This window comes from Erpetoichthys calabaricus, chromosome 3 (genome assembly GCF_900747795.2).
Source record: "Erpetoichthys calabaricus chromosome 3, fErpCal1.3, whole genome shotgun sequence".
Classification (NCBI taxonomy): domain Eukaryota; kingdom Metazoa; phylum Chordata; class Cladistia; order Polypteriformes; family Polypteridae; genus Erpetoichthys; species Erpetoichthys calabaricus.
Genome location: NC_041396.2, coordinates 95,488,404 through 95,514,316, shown reverse-complemented (window position 1 = coordinate 95,514,316; position 25,913 = coordinate 95,488,404). Strand labels below are relative to the sequence as shown.

At 35.0% G+C, this 25,913-nt stretch overlaps 1 protein-coding gene across 1 annotated transcript in view; it reads left to right on the top strand.

The window, feature by feature from the left end:
• Positions 1–25,913, top strand: part of ncoa1 (nuclear receptor coactivator 1) — a 222,210-nt gene that overhangs the window by 155,008 nt on the left and 41,289 nt on the right. The window contains exons 5-10 of the mRNA XM_028797185.2: positions 826–935; positions 1,149–1,326; positions 3,627–3,785; positions 6,273–6,353; positions 18,100–18,240; positions 22,735–22,882. Coding sequence (XP_028653018.2) covers positions 826–935; positions 1,149–1,326; positions 3,627–3,785; positions 6,273–6,353; positions 18,100–18,240; positions 22,735–22,882 — 817 coding nt within the window. The remainder of the gene's footprint in view (positions 1–825; positions 936–1,148; positions 1,327–3,626; positions 3,786–6,272; positions 6,354–18,099; positions 18,241–22,734; positions 22,883–25,913) is intronic.

The following is a 25,913-nucleotide window of genomic DNA, read 5'->3' as shown; positions in this document are numbered from 1 at the left end:
GTTCGACACGAAGTCGATACAGCTGGATAGTTGGTTAGATTATTGCACATTTTCCTTTATAGTGTATGATACAACAATTTCTGGCATTGTTAAATTACTGAAAATGCTTATTTTAATTTCTATTCTCAGTTGTTTATAATGGGCAGTATGTTTATGTTCTGTTCTTATTGCGTGGTTACGACAATCAGCCTTGCTTTCATAAAGTATAGATTAAAGTAAAACACCCAACCAGGGTAGTACTAGTACCTACTTGAAATTTTTTTCTTACCTTAAAGTCTGGTTTGGTAGTAAAACTGACTTTTCACCTTTTTCACCTTTATTTGATACAAAACATATTCACAAAGGGTATATACACTATCGTTAAGATAATGATATTAAAAGAGTTCGTATCATTATAAATGACTAACAATTAGCAAAACAAATGCAGCGCTATTTCTGCGTTGTGTATTTTTTTGTTTAAGTCAGATATCAAATTTGAATAGTAGATAATGACATTGTTCAACCAGACATACACTTAAAATGTATAGTTTTCTCTTTAAAGTTATATTAAAATGGTCAAATGTCTTTCTTTCTTTTTCTTTCTTTCTTTCTGTTAGAAATATCAAAAAGAACTATAAGGTTGGCTAAAATGTAGGTTCTATTGACTGTTTTGCAAATCATCTTATTGCATATTGTACATTACATTTAAAAATACAGTAATGTAAGTACACTGAAACTGTATGATTGTGATTTCTTATGAGTGTTTTCTTATGTACAGTACATACTTGTATACCAGCCTTCATGTACCTCTGTAGCTAACAGTAATATTCTTTTATTTATCTTTAGAGAAAGCTGCTGCCATTACTTGTAAGGATACTGATGTTCAGAAGCCTGATATCTCATCCAGTAGCCAGGACATGATTGATAAGCTGTCTGTTGGTCCAGTGTTACTGGAGGTAAAATTATGTTTTCCTTATTTTGCAGAAACTCAGTGACACTTAAAACATTTGGTCTTATTTGACAAAATAATTAATAACTGTGCTATTTACTGTGTCACTTTAGTCTCACATGTCACTCTTTTAAATTTTATTACTTATTATCTCATTTATACATGCAGTAAACCTTTTATTTATTGTAAGCATCTTATGCCCACTTTTTTCCTTTTTCAGGCACTAGATGGTTTTTTCTTTGTTGTCAATGGTGAGGGACGAATTGTTTTTGTCTCAGAAAATGTGACAAATTATCTTGGCTACCGTCAGGAAGAGCTGATGAACTCCAGTGTTTACAGCATGCTGCATGTGGGAGATCACAGCGAATTTGTAAGAAAACTCCTCCCTAAGAGCTTAGGTATGATACTAGGAATCTCAGTTAAGGGAAAAGAAATAACTGATTTTTGTCAAGTATTAGGTGTTCTAAAACCATGTTGGTCTTTTTTCCCATTTTAGTAATAATGTCAGGTGATATTTTAATTATCTCTATCATTATTCTTTAGTTTTATTATTGATGTTTATTGAAAACTTTACTTTAGACACTGCAGATGCTTGAAATATTTTTTCACTCCAGTACTTCAAAAAAATCCATTATATGAAGTAACTTCGTTGAACCTTTTGTTTTATTTTTTCAAGATATGGTACTTTTTTACAGCCTCTAAAGTTATAAAGAGTATATGGCTTAAAATATTTAGAAGTGTTTGATCATTGCTAAGTCCTACATAATATGAGATACACATAACATAATTGGTTAATCAGCACAAAATCTCAACTTTCTTGTTGTCTGTTTGATAAAAACTATACAACAACTAGATTACATCATTCTGTCATCTTGGTTAAGAGATGCACCAAAGGTTATACAAATGAGCTTGATCATTTTTAGATAAAAAACAAAATTACATTTAGGCAAAGGTTACAAACAATGCTAAGTCCATCATTCAGTCTATGGAAAATAAATGGAAACGACACAAACCATTGCCAGTTTACCTGGTAGTGGCTATCATAAAATCATTTTAACCTGTCTAGACCATATTATACTCCTAAAATTATAAAAGGATCCAAAAAATCATGATGTCTACAAGTTACTCATACCAATCTAGATTTCAAAAGTTAAAAAGTAATAATGAGGAATATTCAATAAGAATGATATTCATGGAGGAATAGACAAGAGAGCATATCTTCTCCTTGGAAACCATTACTACCCAAGATAACTAGAAAACAGCATTTGAATGAAACAGAAGAAATACCCAGTACATTGTTTAGAAAGGGTGAATAAAAGTGGAGTTTGGCTGTATTGCTAATCGTCTCATACCAATTGTCAACCAGTGCTGTGCTGGAAGTGTGAATTACAGCTTGCTTTTCTCTTTGCCTACGTATATAATCTAATAGAAAAGGTGAAGGTATCTTTTCAACACCTGACACTGAACTAAAAAAAGAATCACCCAACAGACTAGTGATCCTGAAGGCAAATTTAAAAGAGAATAACTAAAAAAAAACCTTTTTTGGAGAGCAGATTTTCTGATGAGTATTTAAAAGCAATGCATATTGAAAAGCTGTCAAACATCTCTGAACTGAAGCAACTTTTCAAGGAAGAGTAGGAAAAAAAATCTTAAGACAGTGTGAGGCAATGAAAAGCTATTAAAGCAAACACATTTTTGTTATAGAAGTCTATAATATAATGAATCCAGGAGTGGAAGTTTTAAGACAAATTATTGACTTTTAGCTAGTTTTGTAAATAATAACAAGTAGGCTGTTATGATGCATTCTTATGTAATATTTGTTGAGGGCTGGAGGGAGGACAATTCTAGTTAAATGCTGTATGTCAAAACAAAAAAGTCTATCTATGTTTGCAGTGCACAGTAAACAGCAGGCTTCATATTTACTGTTAACACAAAGGATTTGCTGCTGAGACAGTTGAGCTTCTTACTCAGCTTCTTACGCTGAAGAGTTTCAGTACCTGAAACACCCTAGCTGCTGGTGCCATCCACAGTGCATTCCCTTTCCCTAATAAAAACACTAGAGGTTATCATTAGCGTACTAAAAACAGCAAAAGGTATTTACATTTTTGAAGATGTCATTACAGACAACTTAGGGAGTTTGAACAGACATCATCTGCAGTTTGTTGAAAAGAGTTTAAATGTAGAAATATTTTAATTTTCAGGTGTAGCACTTTCTTAAGGAGGATATAGACAAAGAGTTAGAAAGATAATAAGTTAAAACTATCTGTGAATAGGTCAAAAGAGAAATGTATGATCATGGGAAAAGCCAGGATGGGAGAATAAAAAAAGGTTATACTGAAAGAGTAGTTAGTTGTCTCATGCTGAGTATTTGGACAGATGATGTCCTTACTTTTCTTACAGAGTTTTTTTTTTTGGATCCTTACGACATAACACATAAAGAAAAATTAGGAGACATAAAACAAAAACAGATGAGCTAATGAAAATTTTTTCTCCTCTCTGCTTTCACTGTTCCCTTGTGTTTCTAATAGTTTTCTGATATAATAATAATAATTCTTTGCATTTATATACTGTATAGTATTGGACTATCCTTTAATAACTTGTATATAATGATTTTTATATAGCTAATTTAACTCTGTTTTACTTTGACTTCACTGCCCTTCACACTTTTTGTAACTGAATACTGTTTTTCTACTCACAGTGAACGGTGTTCCCAAAAATAGCCATTATTTCAGTTGCCGAATGTTGGTACGGCCTCCAGATGAGGCTGACTCTGAAAATCAGGAGGCTCGTCAGAGATATGAAATCATGCAGTGCTTTACTGCATCCCAGCCGAAGCCTGTCAGAGAAGAGGATGAGGGTGAGTATAATCTATGCACATGCGCAGTAATTGGTAAACAAGCTGTCCTAAATGATATCACCTATGAAGTTTGAAGCTTATCAATGAACAAATGAAACATTCTGTTTCCTATAATTTTGGACACAGACTATCCCTGGAGTAACCCCCAACATAACATTATGCTGTTCTAGGTCAGCATTAAAAACTAGCGAAGAATACCCTTTCTTTAGTGATTTTCTGTCTGCCTTAATATTTCTTGTAAGCATTTCTTAAAGAGCAAATTCACATTGAGTGTGCCTCATTCTAGATACAGTATGAAAGCTCACCAGATGTATAAGAACTGCTGTCCCAACTTGGATTTGCATAATTAACTAAGTAATCAAATGCCTTTTTAAAAACTACATTTCCTGACTTGAGAGATAAAATTAAGTATGAAAGGATTATTTTTCCTTATGAAGTTTTTAAGTACTTCTTTGAATATCCCGTTAAATTAGTGAATACATAAATATTTAAAATGCCATTGCCTCATACCTAAGTGAAGTAAAGGCTGCTCTTGCTGTTTTTATCAACACTGTTCAAGAATGACACTTTATAAACTATAGATTGAAAACAAATGGCAATTTCAGTTTATTGTATGATATATTAATCCTATTTTCAGGGCAGAACCAGTATTTAGAATATGCTGCTTATACATGCTTTGCAAACATAGAAACAAATGATAGAATTCATATTTTTGGAAAAATGTCCATAAAGTAAGTAGTCTGGGGGTTGGTGGAAAAAGAGAGAGAGAGATGTGAATAGGATTTGTAGAGCATCCCTTATACATGCTTTTGTGGTAATCAAAGCCTGTAAATATTGAATGTCCAAAGCATATTCCACATGGAAATGTTTATGAGAAAGATCATTGCAGAGTGGGAGGGTATCCTCCCAGGATCCTGTAAGACAGCTGGCTTGGCCATCAGTAAACTTTGTTGTTAGTAGACTATAGCAGTCAGCACTGTTTTCCCTACGCTTTGTAATTTATTAGTCATTATTGACTAATTGCTGTACTTGTAAGAGCATTAGTCATCAGCTTAAAGCAGAAATAAACCTAATAAAGCACTAACAGTATACGAAATATGATAGTAATACATATTACTAGTTAGGTGGTATGATAGGTGGTATTTTACACATTATTTGATAGATCCATCCATCCATCCATCCATTTTCCAACCCGCTGAATCCAAACACAGGGTCACGGGGGTCTGCTGGAGCCAATCCCAGCCAACACAGGGCACAAGGCAGAAACCAATCCCGGGCAGGGTGCCAAACCTCCGCAGGACACACACAAACAAACCCACACACCAAGCACACACAAGGGCCAATTTAGAATCACCAATCCACTTAACCTGCATGTCTTTGGACTGTGGGAGGAAACCAGAGTACCCGGAGGAAACCCACGCAGACACGGGGAGAACATGCAAACTCCAGGCTGGAAGGACCCGGGAAGCGAACCCAGGTCTCCCAATTGCGAGGCAGCAGCGCTACCCACTGTGCCACTGTGCCGCCCTATTTGATAGATGGTATTTAAAAAAAAAAACCTAAGCTATGTGGTATAATAAGTTTTGAAATTATCTGGAATAATAATTCTCAGTGCCAAGCAAAGGACGCGCTTAAACTTTAGAAGAATATAGTTTGACGTTTAGTGTTAATTTAACCACACATGCAAGGACCTCTAGAGACAACTAACTTATCATCATCATCAGAGCATTTGTCTCTACTCCAACAGTGGAAACAGAAAGATGGGTATCTTTCTTGTCTGTTGCTGAGTTTTGGCTCTTAACCTACAGTATGTCCATGTGACTTGATTTGAAGAAAAGCAGCTGTCTGTGGTGGCTGCTTTTTTTCTTCTATTCAAATATTGTTTACAGAAATTAGACAAATTAACAATATGTTTGCTTTAAATGGTCATTTTTATTGCTTGTTCTTGGTCATATAAAAGATCTTTCACTTAGCCTTCAGGTCTGTCCAGTTTGGTACTTTGCTTACAATTGAAAAGACCCTGTCTTCCAACGTAAAGTAATTCTCATATGGTGTTTAATATCCTTATGTAAAGTTTAAAACTCTTGCTTATAAGTATTTTATAGCCTTTTTATATACACAATAATTAATATCAGTAAAGCTTGATTGATAGTGTTCTTAATTTTATTTTTAAAATTGATATTTAAATACATGAACGTGAACACTAACAAGTATTATAAAATATTATTTTGCTTTTATCTTGCTTTTTGGATGTTATTATTTAGTTTATTTATTTAGTTAGCTAGAGTCATTGTTAGTTATCAGTCAACCGGAACACATTTGCTATAACTGTTATATGCATCCATTCTAAAATTATAAATGTTGTGACCAGTTAAGCTTGATTTAGATGGTTTGGTTAAGGTATTTTATACATTACATAATTTTAACATTATAAAGAAATGAAAATTTAGAGATATGTTTTATTATACTATATCTTCATCTTTATAGACCTGGACTCTTGCCTCATCTGTATTGCTTGTCGTGTGCCTCAGAGATCTGAGTCTTTTGTCACTAAACAAGACCCAACAGGTAAGAGGTGACTGTTTTATAATTTTTTTTAGTGTTTCATCTCTTGGAAAACATATAGACAAAACTTTATAACTGCTTAGGAATTGTTACTTACCCCTTGTTTAATCTCAAACCATTTCCTACCGCTTTTATGCTTCTTTTACAAAACTAATTAAAACAAATAACTTTATACGAGAGAGCTTTCATTAAGTATATGGTGCTGTATATACTTTGATGCTTTATTCCAATAAATGGTCCAAAGCCTTTTGCAGAAATCTCAGTTTCTGAAGAACAACAGATTACTGTAACCTACAAGTTATCTGTGGTCTTCTACAGAGTTCTCAAATTTTGCAGTCGTTAGTAGCATCAGAAAATGAGCCAGCAAAGGTTTTGGCCATGGGGATTTGGTGCTCCTGGTTTCTCTGTGCAAAAGTGCAAATTATTTTTTTTATTTGTGATACTTTATTAGGAAATCATTTTGCTTGTCAGATTATTCATGGCTACCATCTTTAGTACTATCATCAGTAAACACTATTGTTTTAGCACAGCTTATTTTTAGTAAAGCAAATCAAACATTTAATATTTAGTACATCAGAGTCTGACTCTTACAGCTGAAGATACAAACGATAATAAACCCACTGTAACTGGCTGATCATACTGATCCACACGGTGTATAGAGAAGAAAAATTATAAATTTCACCATTTATTCTCCCAGTTACTATTAATAAGGTGCAACAATTAGAATATTCTTTTCCTCCCTACCTTTCCAATTATAAAAAGGATAGGTAAAAAGTGTGTTGTGCAAATAAATAAGTAAACAAAACTGGGAGAAATCATATATAGTGGGCTGTACATAATCTTGTATATGTAGCTTCATAGCCTAACCTTGCACAGGCTACATGAACAAAGAGGTGATGAATGAGGAAGTGAGCCAGCACTTATTTAATTAGTAAATTAACTTGCTCTAGTGCTAGTCGGTATACCGAAAACCGTTTTTTTTTTTTTTTATGATATGGATTTTTCTTATACCGCAACACCGGTTTAAATTGCCTAAATGACGTTCGGAACGTGGCACGGCGGGAAACTGTTCAAGTGGGGACCTTTTTCACTGCTACACCGCTAAACACAGATTTGTTGCACGGGGGCTCTTTTTCACTGCTACACCACTAAATAGGTAGTGGTGGTGTAGGTATTGCGTGGTGAAAATGGACAGGGAACATTCCGAAACTGAAGCCGGCGATAAAGTTGAACATGATGACACAGAAGAACTTTTGCTGAGAAAAAGGAGTCGCATCCGTTGCCTGGAGATACTTTGGTTTTAAAAGGTCAGATGTGTAAATACTGTTTCTATACTACTGGATAATACTGCAAGCCAAGTTTACTTGTTTTATTTGTTTTCAATACAGTGTAATGTACCTGGGTACTGTGTAATAGTGTGACGGCATGTTGACTTTATTCTCGACATTTCCACTTTAATCTTGACGCTTATGACGAGAATAAAGTGGACATGTTGACTTTATTCTCGACATTTCTACTTTATTCTCGCCGTTTATGTCAAGATTAAAGTCAACATGTTGACTTTATTCTCGTAATTTGTCATTAAAGTAGAACATCGTAAACTAAACTTCATCGTAAAATGAATATTTAATTTACTAGATTTTCTCAAACCCCGTCATAAGCTATATAGCACATTAAATGCTTTGTGTTAAGTGTTCTCCAAGATTCTTAAACTGACTTCTTCTTGCACTAAGAGGAGGCGCCAGCAGCGATCGCCGCACAGAATACATTCACTTCATGATCTTCCTGCTCTCTGAACATTTAGAATGCTAAGATAAATACTTAATATAATTTTCATGGTGAAATGCATTAAAGCATGCATTAATCATATGGGGGCACGGTGGCGTGGAGGTTGCACTGCTGCCTTGCAGCAAAGGTGTCTTGGGTGTACCCTGCCTTGCATTTGCATGTTTTTCTGGTGGGTTTACTCGGCGTGCTTCAGTTTCCTTTCAAAGTCATGTAGGATATGGGGTTTTGTTGTGTTATATTGACCCTGCTAGTGTATGTTTTGCTTGTATTCATCCTGCGATGTGCTGGCGACTCGTTCAGAGATGGGGGCAACTCTGAATGGATGGCATAATTAAACATGTATAATGAAGATATTTTTAAAGTTCTGAACACTCCGTGGGCTAAGTTTATAACTAGTTTTAATTTCACAAAGACGTTTATCGTGTGGTGATTGGTTATGTGGTGAAAGAAAAAGGAAGGATAAGAACTGGGGTTTTGGTACGTCAGATAGAGACAGCATGCATGTAATAAAGAAAGCCCGCTCAGAAGAACATGCATTGAATTCTGTGTTCGTGTCTCCGACCACCAGATCACAAACCCAACATTTACACAATATTTAAGTTAAACCTGTGCGATAGCCATTCATACATCCAGTTTTTTGGAGCCTCGTCACACCTGCCATAAAGTTCTCTACACTGAACATACACCTGGGGACCCCTTACTGCGAGGGAGCAGCACTACCGCCTCACTACCGTGCATGTGTAATACCTGCTTTAATGCATTTCATCATGAAAATTATATCAAGTATTTATCTTAGCATTCTAAATTTTCAGAAAGCAGGAATATCATGAAGTGAATGGATTCTGTGCGGTGATCGCTGTCTCCTCTTAGTGCGGAGGAAGTCAGTTTAAGAAGCGTAGTGATTAACAACTGGGTCGGGGAACACTTAACACAAAGCATTTAATGTGCTGCATTAACTTATGACGGGGTTTGACAAAATCTAGTAAATTAAACATTGATTTTAGGAAGAAGTTTAATTTACGACATTCTACTTTAATTATGAAGTAAACTATGAGAATAAAGTGGAAATGTCGACACTAATCTCAACATAAACGGCGAGAATAAAGTGGAAATGTCGACTTTAAACTCGACATAAATTGTGAGAATAAAGTGGAAATGTTGACTTTATTCTCGACATATATTTTGTTTTTTTCTTCCGTGTCCGTTTTTTTTTTTTCTTCACCGTGGCCCTAATACGATTCCGTAGGGCTATACCACAAATAGCATTATAAATGCAAGTTACAGGTTTATTATTTATGCATATAGCTTAGCTTGAAGCAAGGTCCATATTAATGCAGTTTGCCTAAATGATGGTTCAGTTGGTAAAGATGTCATCACCAAGTTGCACTTGTTTTTTTTTATTTTAATTTGGTGAATACTGTGTAATGCACCTGGGCTTGAAGTCTTGAAGTAATAGTGCAACTATCAGTAATAATACTATTATTTATTTTATTGTTATAATTTATTAGTTTAAATATTATGCAGTTTAATGATGATAAAGTTGTTTAAAAAGTCACTTTAACGTGTCAGTGGACAGAGATTGTTAACATTAACAGAAAGTGTAGTTGGTTTACAAAAAATATTTACTATTTATTCCTTTTCTAAGACATATTCTGTGCAATACAACGTTTGACAAGCACTTCTGGATATTTTACTAAGTCTAAGTGCCTCTTTGTATGGTTGAAAATATGTTGTCAAAATTATAGTTTATGTTTTTGCAAAATTTGTTCAATAAAAAGGTTCTATATTTTGACTGCATCTGTCATGCAATGTGATACCTTCTCCATTAGTGCCACCCCCTTGAAAACTATCACTTTATGGGGCAATGCAAACCTGTATTAATACTTGTGTGCACATTAAAATGTTTTTTTTGTACAATGTACAATACTCTTGACAGTGGAATAGGTTATTCTTAGCCAGTAATTGCAGTGGAAAATGTGGTTAACATCCACTCATGCATGGGGAAAAAAATACCGTCGAATACCGTGAAACCAGGATAATTTAGAAAAATACCGCCCACCCCTAACTTGCTCCTTTTTTTTTTCTTTTTTTAATAAAGTCAGTTTTTGTCTGCTTCCAAGCACTTTGATTTTTCTTTTAGAAGTCATCATGAACCTGAAAAAATTTGTAAAGTATGCACGTTTGATTCCTGTACTACTAGTCTATTACTCATATGAACGTATATTGAAGGTTACTAAAGTGGTAACTCTGATATGGTATTAACTAAAGATGAAGTACTGAAAGGAGTGTGGTAAGCTCTTTAATCCCCACAGGTCTCATATTTCATTTGTGGCAGAGGAGGAGACAACAATAAAATGGATGAGAATTTTGTCAACCTTTTTGAGTTTCAGTATATTGTTTTTAGAAATTGATATGATCATCATAGACTACCTGATTTATCTGCTGTGAACATGCTTAATTTAATCCCTTGCATTTTCTGTTCAGAAAGTGTAATATAAACACTACTGTACTTAAAAATCAGTACTAAAATTACAAATTCAAACATTTTTATAACATTGCCACATAAATTAATGAATACCAAGATTATTCAGGATATTATCATTTACTCAAACTCATTAAAGCTGGTTTTGTAATCATACACTTTCAAAAGCAGTTCTGTCATCTAGTCAATTTGTCAGGTTTATGACATTTGCAGTTGTGAGATTTATGTTTTCATCAGCATATGGCAGAGACATTAGTTTGTTAATAACACTTGCTCAAGAGTACAGATGGCCTCCAGATGATGACAAAGTTCCATTCCTCCTGACATTCATAACTTGATTCTATATATATATTCAGAACTTGCACTGAAAATGACCATTAAAGGAAACCTCATCAAAAATGCATAGAGCTTTATTACTTGGTTTACAGAAAATAATTTCATGAACCACTTGTAGGGCGGCACGGTGGCGCAGTGGTAGCGCTGGTGCCTCGCAGTAAGGAGACCTGGGTTCGCTTCCCGGGTCCTCCCTGCGTGGAGTTTGCATATTCTCCCTGTGTCTGCGTGGGTTTCCTCCGGGTGCTCCGGTTTTCTCCCACAGTTCAAAGACTTGCAGGTTAGGTGCATTGGCGATCCTAAATTGTCACTAGTGTGTGCTTGGTGTGTGTGTGTGTGTGTGTGTGCGCCCTGCAGTGGGCTGGCACCCTGCCCGGGATTTGTTCCTGCCTTCCACCCTGTGTTGGCTGGGATTGGCTCCAGCAGACCCCCATGACCCTGTGTTAGGATATAGCGGGTTGGATAATGACTGACTGACTGAACCACTTCTGTGTATAGTATGTTGATCTTAAGCTTAAAATACTATTTTTTGATAGTACCCTAAGTTCTTGTCAATAAGCCGCGGCTTATCTAAGGAAAAAAGTTGTGAAAATGAAAAAATAGAATATCGGCTTATACATAAGTCCGGCTTATACATCCATCGCGGGGGTTGCGTTCCAGAGCCACCCGCGAAATAAGAATATCCGCGAAGTAGAAACCATATGTTTATATGGTTATTTTTATATTGTCATGCTTGGGTCACAGATTTGCGCAGAAACACAGGAGGTTGTAGAGAGACAGGAACGTTATTCAAACACTGCAAACAAACATTTGTCTCTTTTTCAAAAGTTTAAACTGTGCTCCATGACAAGACAGAGATGACAGTTCCGTCTCACAATTAAAAGAATGCAAACATATCTTCCTCTTCAAAGGAGAGCGCGTCAGGAGCACAGAATGTGACATAGATAGAGAAAACAATCTCTAGCAAACAAATCAATAGGGCTGTTTGCTTTTAAGTATGCGAAGCACCGCGGCACAAAGCTGTTGAAGGCGGCAGCTCACACCCCCTCCGTCAGGAGCAGACAAAGAGAGAGAGAGGGAGAGTTTGTTTTTCAGTCAAAAATCAATACGTGCCCTTCGAGCTTTTAAGTATGCGAAGCACTGTGCAGCATGTCTTTTCAGGAATCAGCTTTACAAAAGATAGCAACGTGAAGATAATCTTTCAGCATTTTTAGACGAGCGTCCGTATCGTCTAGGTGTGCGAACAGCCCCCCTGCTCACACCCCCTACGTCAGGATCAGAGAAAGACAGTGCAAGAGAGAGAGAGAGAGAGAAAGTAAGTTGGGTAGCTTCTCAGCCATCTGCCAATAGCGTCCCTTGTATGAAATCAACTGGGCAAACCAACTGAGGAAGCATGTACCAGAAATTAAAAGACCCATTGTCCGCAGAAATCCGCGATATATATTTAAATATGCTTACATATAAAATCACAATTTAAATGACCGCTACGCGCTCGTGTTGACTCGGCGACGCCCAGAGCAGAAAGAACGCGCTCCGGCCGCTCCAACCGCGCCATGCGGGGAGTGAGAGAGACGGCAATATCTCACACTCTCTCCCCCCTTAAAGAAATTAAATGGGCGCGAGTGAGACCACTGACCTCCCTCCCTTCTATTAGTTATAGGTTATAGTACGTTCGGCTTATCCATGAGTCCGGCTTATCTATGATACGATTTTATTTTAAAAATTCGTATGATTTTTGGTCTCCGGCTAATACATGAGTCCGGCTTATAGACAAGAACTTAGGGTACCTCATAGAATTGGAGCAGATAAATTGCTGGGCAATTTATCAAATTTTTAATTTGATTTAATATTAAAAAATCAATATGCAAAGAAAAAACATTTTTATTTAATTATCCACAGCTTCTTTTGAATTTTAAATAAAATTCTTAAAATCTCCAACTCTCTTTCTAAACTTAACTATGTCAACTCTGCTGATGTTGACTGGTGAGTAGGGTTAGTGCTGCTGTTTGCAGTTGGTTTGGTTTTTCCCCAGATGACAAGTCAGACAACTACACTCATCAGTATGTCACTACACACCAGAAGTCCGATGTCCACACAGTATAAATCCTCAACCATCCACCTAACACTGTCTCCATTTCTGAAGCATTACAGGCATGAATAAAAACAGCAGCCTTTGTGAGGTTTTTATGTTAGTGTTTGTGTATCAGGTATGAGGTTTTCATTTTGAGTGTGTATTTTTGTGTAGCAGGTGAATTGAGCTGCCCAATTACAATAATGGATAATCAGCATATAGTGCATTCATATTGAATTAGCATTTATGAATACGGTAAGGAAACCTATGGTATAAGAGACGGAGGAATAGATTTAGCTGGTGGTAGTTAACCCTGAAAAATGTATTCAGCAGTTTAACATGCCACACAAGTCTTCTGTGGCTCCATGAGCCCCAGACAACTTTGTCCCAATGCCTGTGCACTCACCACCAGGCTTGCCTCACTCCAGTCACCTTGGCTCTGAGAGCACATCTGAGTCTCGCTGATGGCCACCGAAGAAGGATGGTCTTTGGAAGTGAAGATGCACAGCTGAAGTGCTCTTTAAAAGCAGTGTGTATGCATTCACCTTAGCAGCTCATGTAAACTTGTTTTATAGCTGGCTTCATGTATCCCCACCACCTCTGACTACCCACGTGACCCTCTCAAGTTTTGTCTTACAACATATAAATCTTTTAAGATTATTGGAGAAATTCAAACATACATCTATTTTACTTTGTGAGCAGAGATTAGCCATTGGAAAATAAAATATTAATGAAATAAAACTTCCCTTTGCTAATATTTCGTATTGTTGTCAGAAAATATACCAGGTTTTGGACTTTGTATATAAAATGTGTACCTGCATGTCTATATAGTGCTGATCTTCAATCTTTAAGGTGTATTGAGAACATATCGAGAAATATCGAATATCACATTTTGGGTCACAGTAATCGCAATTTCAGTTCATATCACTCAGCCCTAGAAATGATCATTTCACAAAAAGCCTCCACAAACTGTTGATTGATCCAAAAGAGACATGCTACTTTTGCTGAGGGATTGAGGGATTGTTAAGAGCATTTCTTCCCCTGCCAGCAAAAGCATTTCTTCCCCTGCCAGCAGCTGTATTTCTTGAGACGACACAACTGGAACACGTAATGTGGATGCTGAGAATTACAAAAAACAGGTTCTCCTTTTCTTTAAGACAGCTACTTATAGAGCTGCTTTCCCACAACAAAGGGTATTTCATGTCTGCATACTGTATGCTGCCAGTTAAATTCTGTTACATGTCCTGTCTTTGCTGAGAGATTGCCGAGTGTCACCTCCCATTCCCAATACCAAATGCATCCTTAGACAGCACAGTTAAATCATGTACTTAGGATGCTGGGAATAATAAGCAGGAGTTTTCCTGCTCCAGCTAATAATTAAACTGACTACATGTGCGCATAAAGCAAAAAATGATCGAAAATGTGTGAGAAAGGCCATAATATGCAGTACTCTTCCTCAGTGTTAGGGATGGCTGCTGTGTATTCATCCATTTCAAAATTAGTTTGCTTCTTTAATAAATATAAACATGGAAGTAGAGGGATGAAAATTCATTGAAATTCAGTTGAAAACAAAAAGTTTACGGTTTCATATACTCATTCGTATCTGCAAGACCTCCATGACTTGAGTCCTGCCAACAATAATCTTTGGAAAAGTCAAATTTCAAATGTGTTAGCTTGGATAGGCTCCATTTTCCAGGCAACCCCACATTAGATAAGCAGGTTAAGGAAATGGATTGGTGAAATGAACTCATAGAATAGCCACAAGTACAGAGATGGCCATTTGTCAGGAACCTTGATAACATACGTCATGTAAATTTCACTTTAGTGATACCACAGGATAATAATATTTATTCTGTATACAAATAAATATAGAGTGAAATAAACAGTATATTGAATTAAATGAAAAAAACTTAAATATATTCAATTTGAAATTAAACATATTGAGTGAAATGAAATAAACAAGCTACATAAATAGGTAAATTGGTACAGGGCTGGCTTAAAGCCTCTGTCCCTGTTAATTTTTATAGATGTGTGTGTGTGTGTGTTCAATTTTTTTCTGTTCACCATCAAGCATATAGTCTGGTAGGGCATACAAGCTGTCAGCTAAATTCACTTATAAGTTTCCTTGAGTATATGTGTGCGTGTGCATATGCTACTATGTTATGTGTCTCTAAAACAGGTTGTGTAGAAATTTAGCAAATCAATAGGCCCATGACTAAAGAGAGTAGACTACAAAAACTTAAAAATACATAAAGAAAGAAACTTAAAGCTAACCCAAAAGAATAAACAGAGGGATAAAACCAGAAGTATGTGTAAAAGTACTAGAAAAAATATATCTACAGTCAAAGCAGAAAGTATGTGATCCAATTTCATAATATTTCAATGACAAGAAATTAAACTAACCTAACGGAAGCTTATTCCCATCACTCAAAAAATATTTATTGCTTCATTTTGCAACATTATAGTGCCATTTTGCAATGGTTATTGCATTTTTTCACAAACGTTTTGCAATAATTGTGTTATTTCACAAAGATATTGCCTGCTGGTGATAATGCCATCAGGCGGGAAATACAGAACAAAAGTTAAAGATATACATTTACTTTTAATCAAATTTAAATTTAGTAAGATTAGTACAGTTGTTTTAGCAGAGGCAGAGCTAACATTCCATTCCTGCCTAACAATACAAGGGTAGTGCAATGGGTTTACACCTTCTCCCCTTCCGTTTGTGCATTGATTGGTGTTAGTGAGTGTGCCTAACTGCATATGATTAGCTGTTTTAACACTGAGTACTGGAAAAGTTTCAGTAATGCTTTTCAAATAAAAAACGTGTTTAGTCCTTCAATGTGCTATAAAGTAAATAATATCCATCCACTTTTTCCATCTCCATTCCAGGTGCCTGAAGATTTGAGGTATGAGCACTGTCTACTGCCCCACCAAATCACACTGTTTCAGAATATCAGTAGCAATTAACTGGATTAAAACTGAACTGATACTTTATTCATAGGGTTCTGTTACTGCATTGCATTCACCACACTCTTTTCTAATTGGCTATGTGATTAAGCCCCACAAAGACCAGTGTACTGTCTACCACGTTTGCTTCCTACCTTACATCCAATGCTGTTGCAGTAATCATTGACTTCCTGTGACATTAAACTGGGCAGATTACATTTACATCTCAACACATGCAGGACTAAGTGTACAGTGATCCCACGCCTATCGTGGAAGTTACGTTCCAGACCCATCTGCAATAGGTGAAAATCCGCGATATAGAAAGACCACAATTCTTTTATAGTTTAAGCCTTAAAATACCCCTCCCACACACTTTAAACACATTTAAACTTATTAAAACACACTTTGGATACACATATGATACACGGATGTCGGGCTAAAGATATAAGTAACATAACAATAATCATCATCAGTTTTACCTTCTCCTGTATGGTCAAGGTCTTCCTCTGGCGCTTAGGCTCACTGCTACCAGAAGGCTTACAAGATGCAGGACGCTTGGGAGCCATCGTAGGGCTTAAAACAAAAATGCAAAGTTCACAAAAGTTTGCTCAGAAAAGTCGGACCACAAGCAAGGTATGTGATACGCGATTCGTCTGGGACCCACGCTCGCTGTTCTTGTGAGATTACACCACGTTAGCAGCAGCTAATCAGAGCCCAAGAGAATAAAATCTGCTCTGATTGGTTGAGTCTCCTCTTTCAGCCAATAACGGCCTTTGTAAGAAATCATCTGGGTGCTGTAATGCAAAACTCTTTGTCTGCTGAAACCATATGCTTTGTTATAAATTGGCTGCAAAGTATACTACAGGTAGGATGTACTTATTGAATTTTTCTGCGATATGGCGGGGGCGCGATAGTCGATGATAGAGCGGGGGATTACTGTATGTCAATAACCTCTGTTTAGCTCTTGTCACCTAATTGCATGCTATGTTTGTACTTACCCTCTTCCTTACTGGCTGTCACTAGTCAATCAGAGCATGCATGTGCATATCATTTACCACAGCAGGCAGTCTTTGCAAAATAATACACATTTATAGTGAAATAGTAAGATTTTGTACAAAGAGAAAGACAAAAGGGAGAAACTACAAAGGAGAGACTACAAAGCAGACACTAACTTAGTAAGGGGAGTTAATGATGTAAAAAATAATATATGTTTTCTTTTTATTGATTTGTTACATTTTTTTCTTCCCTTATCTCTAATATAATTTCTTATAATAACTTATTTACTTAGTTTTGTCCCAGTGTATTGCGGACACACTAAAGTTCCACGTGGCACATATTAAGTTGTAAAAAATGTTTTTAAATAGATATTTGAAACTCTTAAATAGTACCTTGAAATTTTTTTTTGTATCTTGTCTGATTTTCTGCATTTATTGTGCTTGTTTTTGTTTTTTGAATTGTTTGGTGTACAAGATGATGAAACTTGCAAGTCTGAAAACTTATTGCACTCTATGGTATATAGAACACTTTGATTAACAATTATCCCTAGTTTAAGGCATATTTTTAAGGCATAGTTTTCCATTTTACCAAGGAGAAATTATTCAGTGTCATGTTGTCAGGGCATATTAAGATTGATATAACTTTCTGAAAACAGATGGAATAGGTTTGAATTGTATGTATATATGTATGGACTAAATTAAATAACCATTTGAGGGCTGGTGATAAAAGCCACAGTTTTTAGGCAGCACAATGCCACAAGTTAATAAGTTTAAATTAAGTTCAGCTAAATAATGTAACCAGATTAATAATCAAGCTTTAAAAACAACAGAACAGATAGATCGTACTATAACTTGCAGTTTCCTGTAGCTTAAGCATTCTTGGCAAAGACCTGACACAACTAAAGTTGCAAGTTTGGAAAGCACAAATAAACTGAGCTATTGGTTTGCTTACCAATATTTTGCTAGAGGTCTTGTATAGATCACTTACGTATTACATGTTATATAAAGAGAATCATAATTGTGCTTAAAAACAATTAAGTTTTCTTTTATCTTTAGTAGTTATAATAATATGAGCTGGGAAATGGAGATTTTCAGATTAATTAATTTGTCCTGTATTTGCTTTGTTTTCAGGGAAAATTATTTCCATTGAGACAACTGCACTACGAGCCACTGGACGTGTTGGCTGGGAAGACCTTGTCAGAAAATGTATATACGCCTTCTTCCAGCCTCAGGGCAAGGAACCATCTTACGCCAAGCAACTTTTGCAAGAAGGTTGGGTTTTGTTAAGTTAATATACTAATTTAAATCTATAGCATTTTTAGAAGAAATAATATACCTTTTATTAACAATATAGTGTTTTGGTTGTTTTCATACCTTTCCATGATTACAAAATACTGACTACTCAATATAAAGTTTGTTACTTATGACCCTTTTTAATGGGTTTATATTTTTTTCAATCCAGGATGCATTTGCTGTGCTGTATTTTTTAGATAGTGACAGTGTCTTCAATTCCCTTAACTTCAATTTGTTGTTATCATTCATTCCAACACAATTGAATATTTTTGTTGCTATACCTGGTAGTGCAGAAATATCATACATGCAGCAAAATTACATTATGTTGTACAAAAACAAAATGCAGTAGACATACTACATTAAGTGGAACAATCAGAATATGCAACCTTGCCAACTGCAACCCCTAGCTGAATCATTATGTGTAAAAGCTATTAACCCAGGGACTATCAAGTTGTCCTGATCTGTGTAAACAAAGTATAGTAAATTCCTTCTCTGGCCAACCCTGAAATTTTTCGATACTTCATGTGAAAGAACTATTAGTTTTAAACATACCTTATTAAATAGTGGAAAATGTTTTGGACAGTTATTGGTATATAAGGAGGTTGCGACATATACTATACATGAGGCAAGTGCTAATATTCTGACATGTTTTTGCTGAGGGAAAAAAATGAATAATACTTATTTCTAAACATACAGTACTTCTAATAATTGTATTATAATAAAAGCACATTGTTTCCATGTCTATTAAAATAAAGTATAGCTCATTACAGCTGCTGCTTATTCATTGTAACTGATTTGGCTTTAATACTTTTTGAGATAATTGTGTAATTTTACTTTTCTGTAAGCAGAACAAGAATCAGTATTAAGTACATTATTTTTTTTATTAAGCAACCAGTAAATCTGAAACATATTCACTGTGCTTTTTTCATGGTATATGAGGAGAGAGATTCTGCGGTAAGAATTCTGGGTCTTGTAGCAACAGATTCAGTGCAGGAGCTGGTTGTTTAGAGATAATCACAATGAGGAGAGAGAGAGGGAGGGGAACATAGTCTTACGTCTCTACATGTAACTCTATATACACTCTCCACCTCGGTCTATCCTGGTTTCACATAGGCCAGTTTTACATCTAACCCTTTATATAGTTGAACCCCATACACACCCTTATGTGATGACTGATAATGTAAATCTGATTCAACAAGTAGCACAACATTTTCATATTAATTTGAATCTCAATAAAACATCTAATATCCAGTTATTCATTATTAGGAATTATTTTCCCTTTCATGTCCAATCAGTTCAATAAAGCTATATCAGAGATTTAAAAAACGAAAAGGTGACTAAATGGTCTTTGTTATAGAACTTGAAGGATGTATACACTCTTATTTTGGCACTTTCAAAAACAGCCTGTTAATAGTCTGACAAACAAGTTAGTAAATTACCTTTTTACTTTTAAATTTGTGTTTCAAAAGACTACTGTTTAAATGCAGTAGTTGTTACATTTGTTATTACTTCACTTTCCAATAAATCAGTAGAATTTAGGATATTGTTTAAGTCTGTTGTTTTTTGTAGAAGGCACACACTTCCCTGAAAAATAGTTTCTGTTAATTAATGCCCAATTGCAAACATAAAAATACACACATCCCAAAACTGTCACCACAGACAGAACACTTAAACATTACCACAATATATAATTCAGCTATTTTTATAAACTTTGAATGTTAGTCCAACATAGAACAGTACTATTTAGGCTACAGTTTTGTCTGTTGCTGAGTTCCTGGATATTCAGCTATGTCCATGTGGCATAATTATAAGAATTTTGCCAAAAACTATGAGGGAATATTCTGAAAGTAGTCTAGTGTTAAAACTTAGAAACTTACAGCAAGCATCAGTGTGTGGTGACTTTTTTGTCATCTTATTCAAATATTATTTAGAGAAGTTATTTCAGTAAACAACTTAATTATAATAGATATCCACCACCTCAAGAATCAGAATATTTTGGCACGTTCTTTGTATATTTACTTTTACTTGTCTCGCAGCTTAAAAGTTATCATTATGCAGTGTTTGCATTAAGTAAGACATTTTGCTATTAATAGCTAAAATATAATTTTTATCATATATGCAAACTATGTTTATATTTAAATTTATATAGAAAGAATCCTACATGTCTGCACAGGGATGGGCTAATTATTGACAATATTTGTTGCATATGAAAACTTAAAGCTATGTGCACTCTCCATTTTAGCATGTAATGCTATTGTTTGAATTGAAAGAAATTTATCATCTACACACTCTAGAATGTTGACCTTAATTGCATTGGGAGACTAACACATGGTATTGGATCACAATAGCACCTTAGCCATTGAAACCACAACTGCATATGTAATTGTGGTTTCACTAACAAAATGATAATGAGCATTTAGGATGATCACACAACCCATATGTACGTCTGAAGTACTTGGATTATTATCTTATGTGTTACTACATTATACATTTTTACATCCGTACATCATCATTTAACTTGTATTACTAGCAGAGTGAACTATTATTTGGCAATAGTGGGTTCAATGGAGCAAATAGCCCCCTACATGAAAACAGTCCTTTAACAGTGTACACTGAAATACATATCAACCCTAATTTATTGTAACCATCTATTAAAACTTAGTGCATTTTAGGGTTATGTTGGCCAGATGCTATTCCATTAGTAATTGGGTTGAAATCAGGAATCAGTCCTGAACAGAGTACCAGTTTATCACAGTTTATTTATTTATTCATGTGCATTCTCGCACTCTAATATTGGGCCAATTTAGAATTGACAGTTAATTTTGCATATCATGAAGATTTTAGGAGGAAATTACCTGGAGAGAAACAGTTACATCAAAAGATCACCAAGTAAGGCACATATAAAATTTAACATAGATGGGTGGGTATTTTCCTTAATTTGTTTAAGATCTGCATTTTCAATACACATTCAGTGGAGTATTATGTACAACTTTTGTTTGATAAAACCTGTTGATCAAGTTTTTTTTTCTTCTTTTTTGTTGTGAAATCGTGTTAATTCAAAGATGTAGTATGCATTATTTAAAATGAAACCCCACAATAAAGACCATTTATGTTGGTAGTAGATTTCATAAAAGAAATACACCTAATTACAAACAACTCTTTTTCTTTAGCAATTTCAAACCAGTTTACCCTATTTAAAGGTCATTCCCAGCTCTAAATGAACAAATAAATCTTCAAGTCTTTAAATTCAAGCTCAGTGTAGATTCTTGTAGCTCACAAAATTACTGATGAATTATTTAAATTTACAACATCACATTTTATTCAGTTTCATACATTCACATGCATAATTTTTAGATGAGAAAGTAGTTTGAAAATTTCTTGTACTTGTTTTCGTCATATAAAATATTTAATAACATTGCACTAAATAGTTCTGAATCAACACTTTATGACATTTCATTGTGGAAAGTGTATAGTATATGCAATACTATTTCCAACAGTTTATAAAGTGAAAGATGTAAATCATACGTCAGATTTGTGTGAAGCAGATAATGATAACATTGTTTACTCTGTGAAAATTGTCTGGGGAGGTATGTTGTAAGATCCTAGTATAGTACTGAATTAATCAGTTAATAAGTAGACATAACAGTATATTTAGTACAGCTTAATTAAATACAAGACTGTTGTACGTAATTACAGCTTAAAGAAATACTCCACCCGAAAGTTATATATAATTTTTATATGTTACTTACCCCCTGTAGTTTATAAAAGTGACTGGGAAAATGTTTAATCTCTTACTGTCATGCAGAACAAGAGAAAGTAGTTTATGATGTAATGAAACATAATGGTAACCCATCCAATCCAACAGCAAGTGATGTGAAAAACGTTAATGAAATTTTTTTTTTAAATTCTCACATAACTTGTGTTACATAGTCCATATGTCTGTTAAGCATTTTTTGTTAAATATTATTGATACTTCCAGAAAACTTTGTGTACAAGATGAACCTGAAAGATGCATTTCGATACTATTGTACATTTGTATTGAAAATCCACCTCTCCCATCATTTATTAGTCAAGATTCCTGACAAATTATTTGTTTTAAATATATTTGGTTTTATACGTTTTAGGAAGAAAAGGGAAATTCCCATATCTCAAAGTACATGGAGTCTGAGTTGACAAACAAAAATGCCACAAAGTCCTCCATATTGTAGAATTCCAAAATGTATTTCACAAATCCATGCATCTAAAGTAATCAAAATAAAAATCAAGCTGCTAATGTTGTAGTTAGGATTTTCTGTATTTGAAATGTATGTGTTAATTCAAACATTGTGAAATGCTATGGTGTAATTAGCTAAACTATTTAATATAGTATGTGCAGATATGTTATTATGTCCACTTTGGCTTTACTCAATCTTCATCATATTTTTGTTTTTTTTTGTGGTATTTTAAATTTTGTTTTGTTACTTTTTTTTGCAGTAATGACCCATGGTACAGCCAGCAGTCCAATCTACAGGTTCTCACTGAGTGATGGCACTCTTTTAAGTGCTCAGACTCGGTGTAAATTATACTGCCCTTCCAAGCTAGATGCACAGCCTTTTATCATGGGCGTTCACACTATCCACAGGTATGGAAATGTCAGTGTTAACTGGACTTGGTTTGCAATGAAGAATATTTTTAAGGCAAAAACAGGGCTGTTTATGATTTAATTTCTGTTCCAGGTGCCCAGGTTTTCCTTTACAAGAAAAATATGGGCTGCTGTCTACTTTACAAATTCTTTCTTCCTTCCTTCCTGCCTCCTTCCTTTCTTTCTATCTTTACTGAAATGTAGTGGCTCTTCTAATTTCTTGAATCTATATACTCGCTCATCAACAAAAGCACTATTTCATGTTTAGTTAAAAAGCTGAAATTTTCCAAAACGTACAACTAGGGTATTAGATATCCACTAAGAAAGGACATTTCAATACATCAATATTTGGGGTAACCCACAACTCCCCATGGAAAAGCTAAATACCCCAAAACCTCAAAAATGCCTTGATGAATTTGATTGAAGTTTGGTAATATTACAGACAAAAAAAAACTAGCTGGCACATTTTTTTTTTTGTTTTTTTTTGTTGATAAATGTTTTATTTATTTTACCCTCGGGCGTAGTGACTCCACCAACTGAAACGTTTAACAATCTCTATGCTGCAAATGAGAAACATTGGTCTTAGATATTGGCATAATGATTAAACCTACTGCTCTGTGCTCCTTGTTCTTCACATTAATACATCAGTGTAACACATACTGTAGGATACCAGCACCTGTATATATCCACGTCAAGCACTACTTTACCTATACAGAGGCAGTCACATCATAGGACTAACTACTTGCTAAATGATAAATGCATTTTTACTTGTCTGATCTCAGACATCATCTTTTAAAAAGTGCGAGTATATTTTGTTTCTGCTTGCTGGAGCTTCCCGGGTCCTCCCTGCGTGGAGTTTGCATGTTCTCCCCGTGTCTGCGTGGGTTTCCTCCGGGCGCTCCGGTTTCCTCCCACAGTCCAAAGACATGCAGGTTAGGTGGATTGGTGATTCTAAATTGGCCCTAGTGTGTGCTTGGTGTGTGTGTTTGTGTGTGTCCTGCGGTGGATTGGCACCCTGCCCAGGATTGGTTCCCTGCCTTGTGCCCTGTGTTGGCTGGGATTGGCTCCAGCAGACCCCCGTGACCCTGTGTTCGGATTCAGCAGGTTGGAAAATGGATGGATGGATGGAACCTAGATCATCTGACACTTTTAGACATTTAAATACCAAAATTAAGAGAATCAGCTGTAATTGTTAAAAAAAAAAAATTTCTTCTTCAGAAGTGTACTGTGCAAACTTCTAATCCACTGCAGACAAACATTTATACAGCCATTTAAAATTCAACCACATAGTCCCATATGAAGAATGCATGAAAGTTGAGCAACAAGCACAAAATTTCAGTAATGTTAGGTCTGCAACACAGATAACTATAATTACCTGTGTACACTAACACATGTATGCATACAGTAAGCTGTTGAACATAAAACCCGATAACAGTAGTTATCACACATTGTTTACTAAAAGACAAGGCTCCAATTAAAACTGTGTGTAACAATGGTTTAAAAAATGTATCAACAGTCAGGGTAAGAGAAGTTATCCCCTCTTGCAATTATTCTTCCAAAGTTGCATGGCATTCACTCTATTCCAAATGTCAGAGAAAGTTCAAAATGTATATGAATGAAGTAGCACTTTATGTAACCATGACCGAACTGTGATTGAGCAGAACTATGAAAGCATGCCTGAGTGTGATGGTTCATTATATTGATGTGGAATATACAATACGCTGAAAACAAATACTTGCAGTGCTGCTTCTTCAAATGAGTACGGCTTTTATTTCCCTCAAGTATAGGAATGCCTCAGCTCAAGGAATGATTCTGGCAGCATGTATCAATGTGTTGCTATCGAAATACTTCTCAAGCTTGCCTTATATTCACATTGTTACATTTAATGCTTTTGTATACCAGTACACCAACACTATGAGGTTGTGTGTACATTAACTTCTTAATCTTCTGTTATTGTCATTTAAGATTTTATCATGTACTTTCATTTTTACATAAACATGCAACCTCTGTTTTGTTGGTTTTTCAGAAGGAACATTAATTTTGCAAAAACTTTTGCAAAAAACAAAAAAACAAAATTAAAACAATGATGCAGATTTTATAAGTGTACTGTATCTTTAATGCAAGATTTTAAAAAGAAAAATTATTATTAACTAATCCAGCACGAACAATTTCAAATTAATTATTAAGTGGTTCCCTGCCCAATGATGGCTGCATTGTACTGTGTGTAAAGAGAATACAGGATATAAAGTTGGCAAGACATGGTGTTCCTTTTTTATTATACGGTAAATTGAAATTAATAATCACAGTTGTAATATCGCATATGTTATAATATAGGCAATAATTGTCAATTATTAAGTTAGTCATATTTGTGCCCCCCTATTAAAATGTTCACTTCATTGCATGCACCATGTCAATGCTGTGTATATATAATAAGTTAAAGAAAAACATGATTCAGTGTATATTGCTTTTGATCTAAACCTTCCTAGACTTTGGTACATTACAAGATTACACATCAAGGAGTTACATTCAAATCTGATTGAAGCTATCATTTTTATAGAATGTGCTACAGGAAGAAATTATATTTATACCAAAAATTCCTATTATTTCTACTAATTACCTGTTTCAACTAAATAGAATACAGTTTACTGTAAAATTGTGTTTTGCGGTGGCCATCAGTAAAAGCCAAGGTCAGTCACTAAGAAAAGCAGAAATTGATCTACTACAGGAATGTTTTAGTCATGGCCAATTGTATCTGGCATATTCCAGAGTTGGGAGTTCCATGTATTTAAGCTGGAGTTGGAATATTCTGCTTTACAAAGTGTCAGTGCAGACAGTTCATAAACTGAGGCTTATTGTTTTAGATAATAAGGCATGTGAACGATGAAAAAAATGCAAGATGTTTGAGATGAAAAGGAGAAGCAATATTTAAAGTCCACCACTATTTTTAGTGTTATAAAACAGAAAACACTGAGACCATAATCTGGATGCATCCAGTTTATTTAACCAGAATTTAAGTTTCTTGAAATAAAAA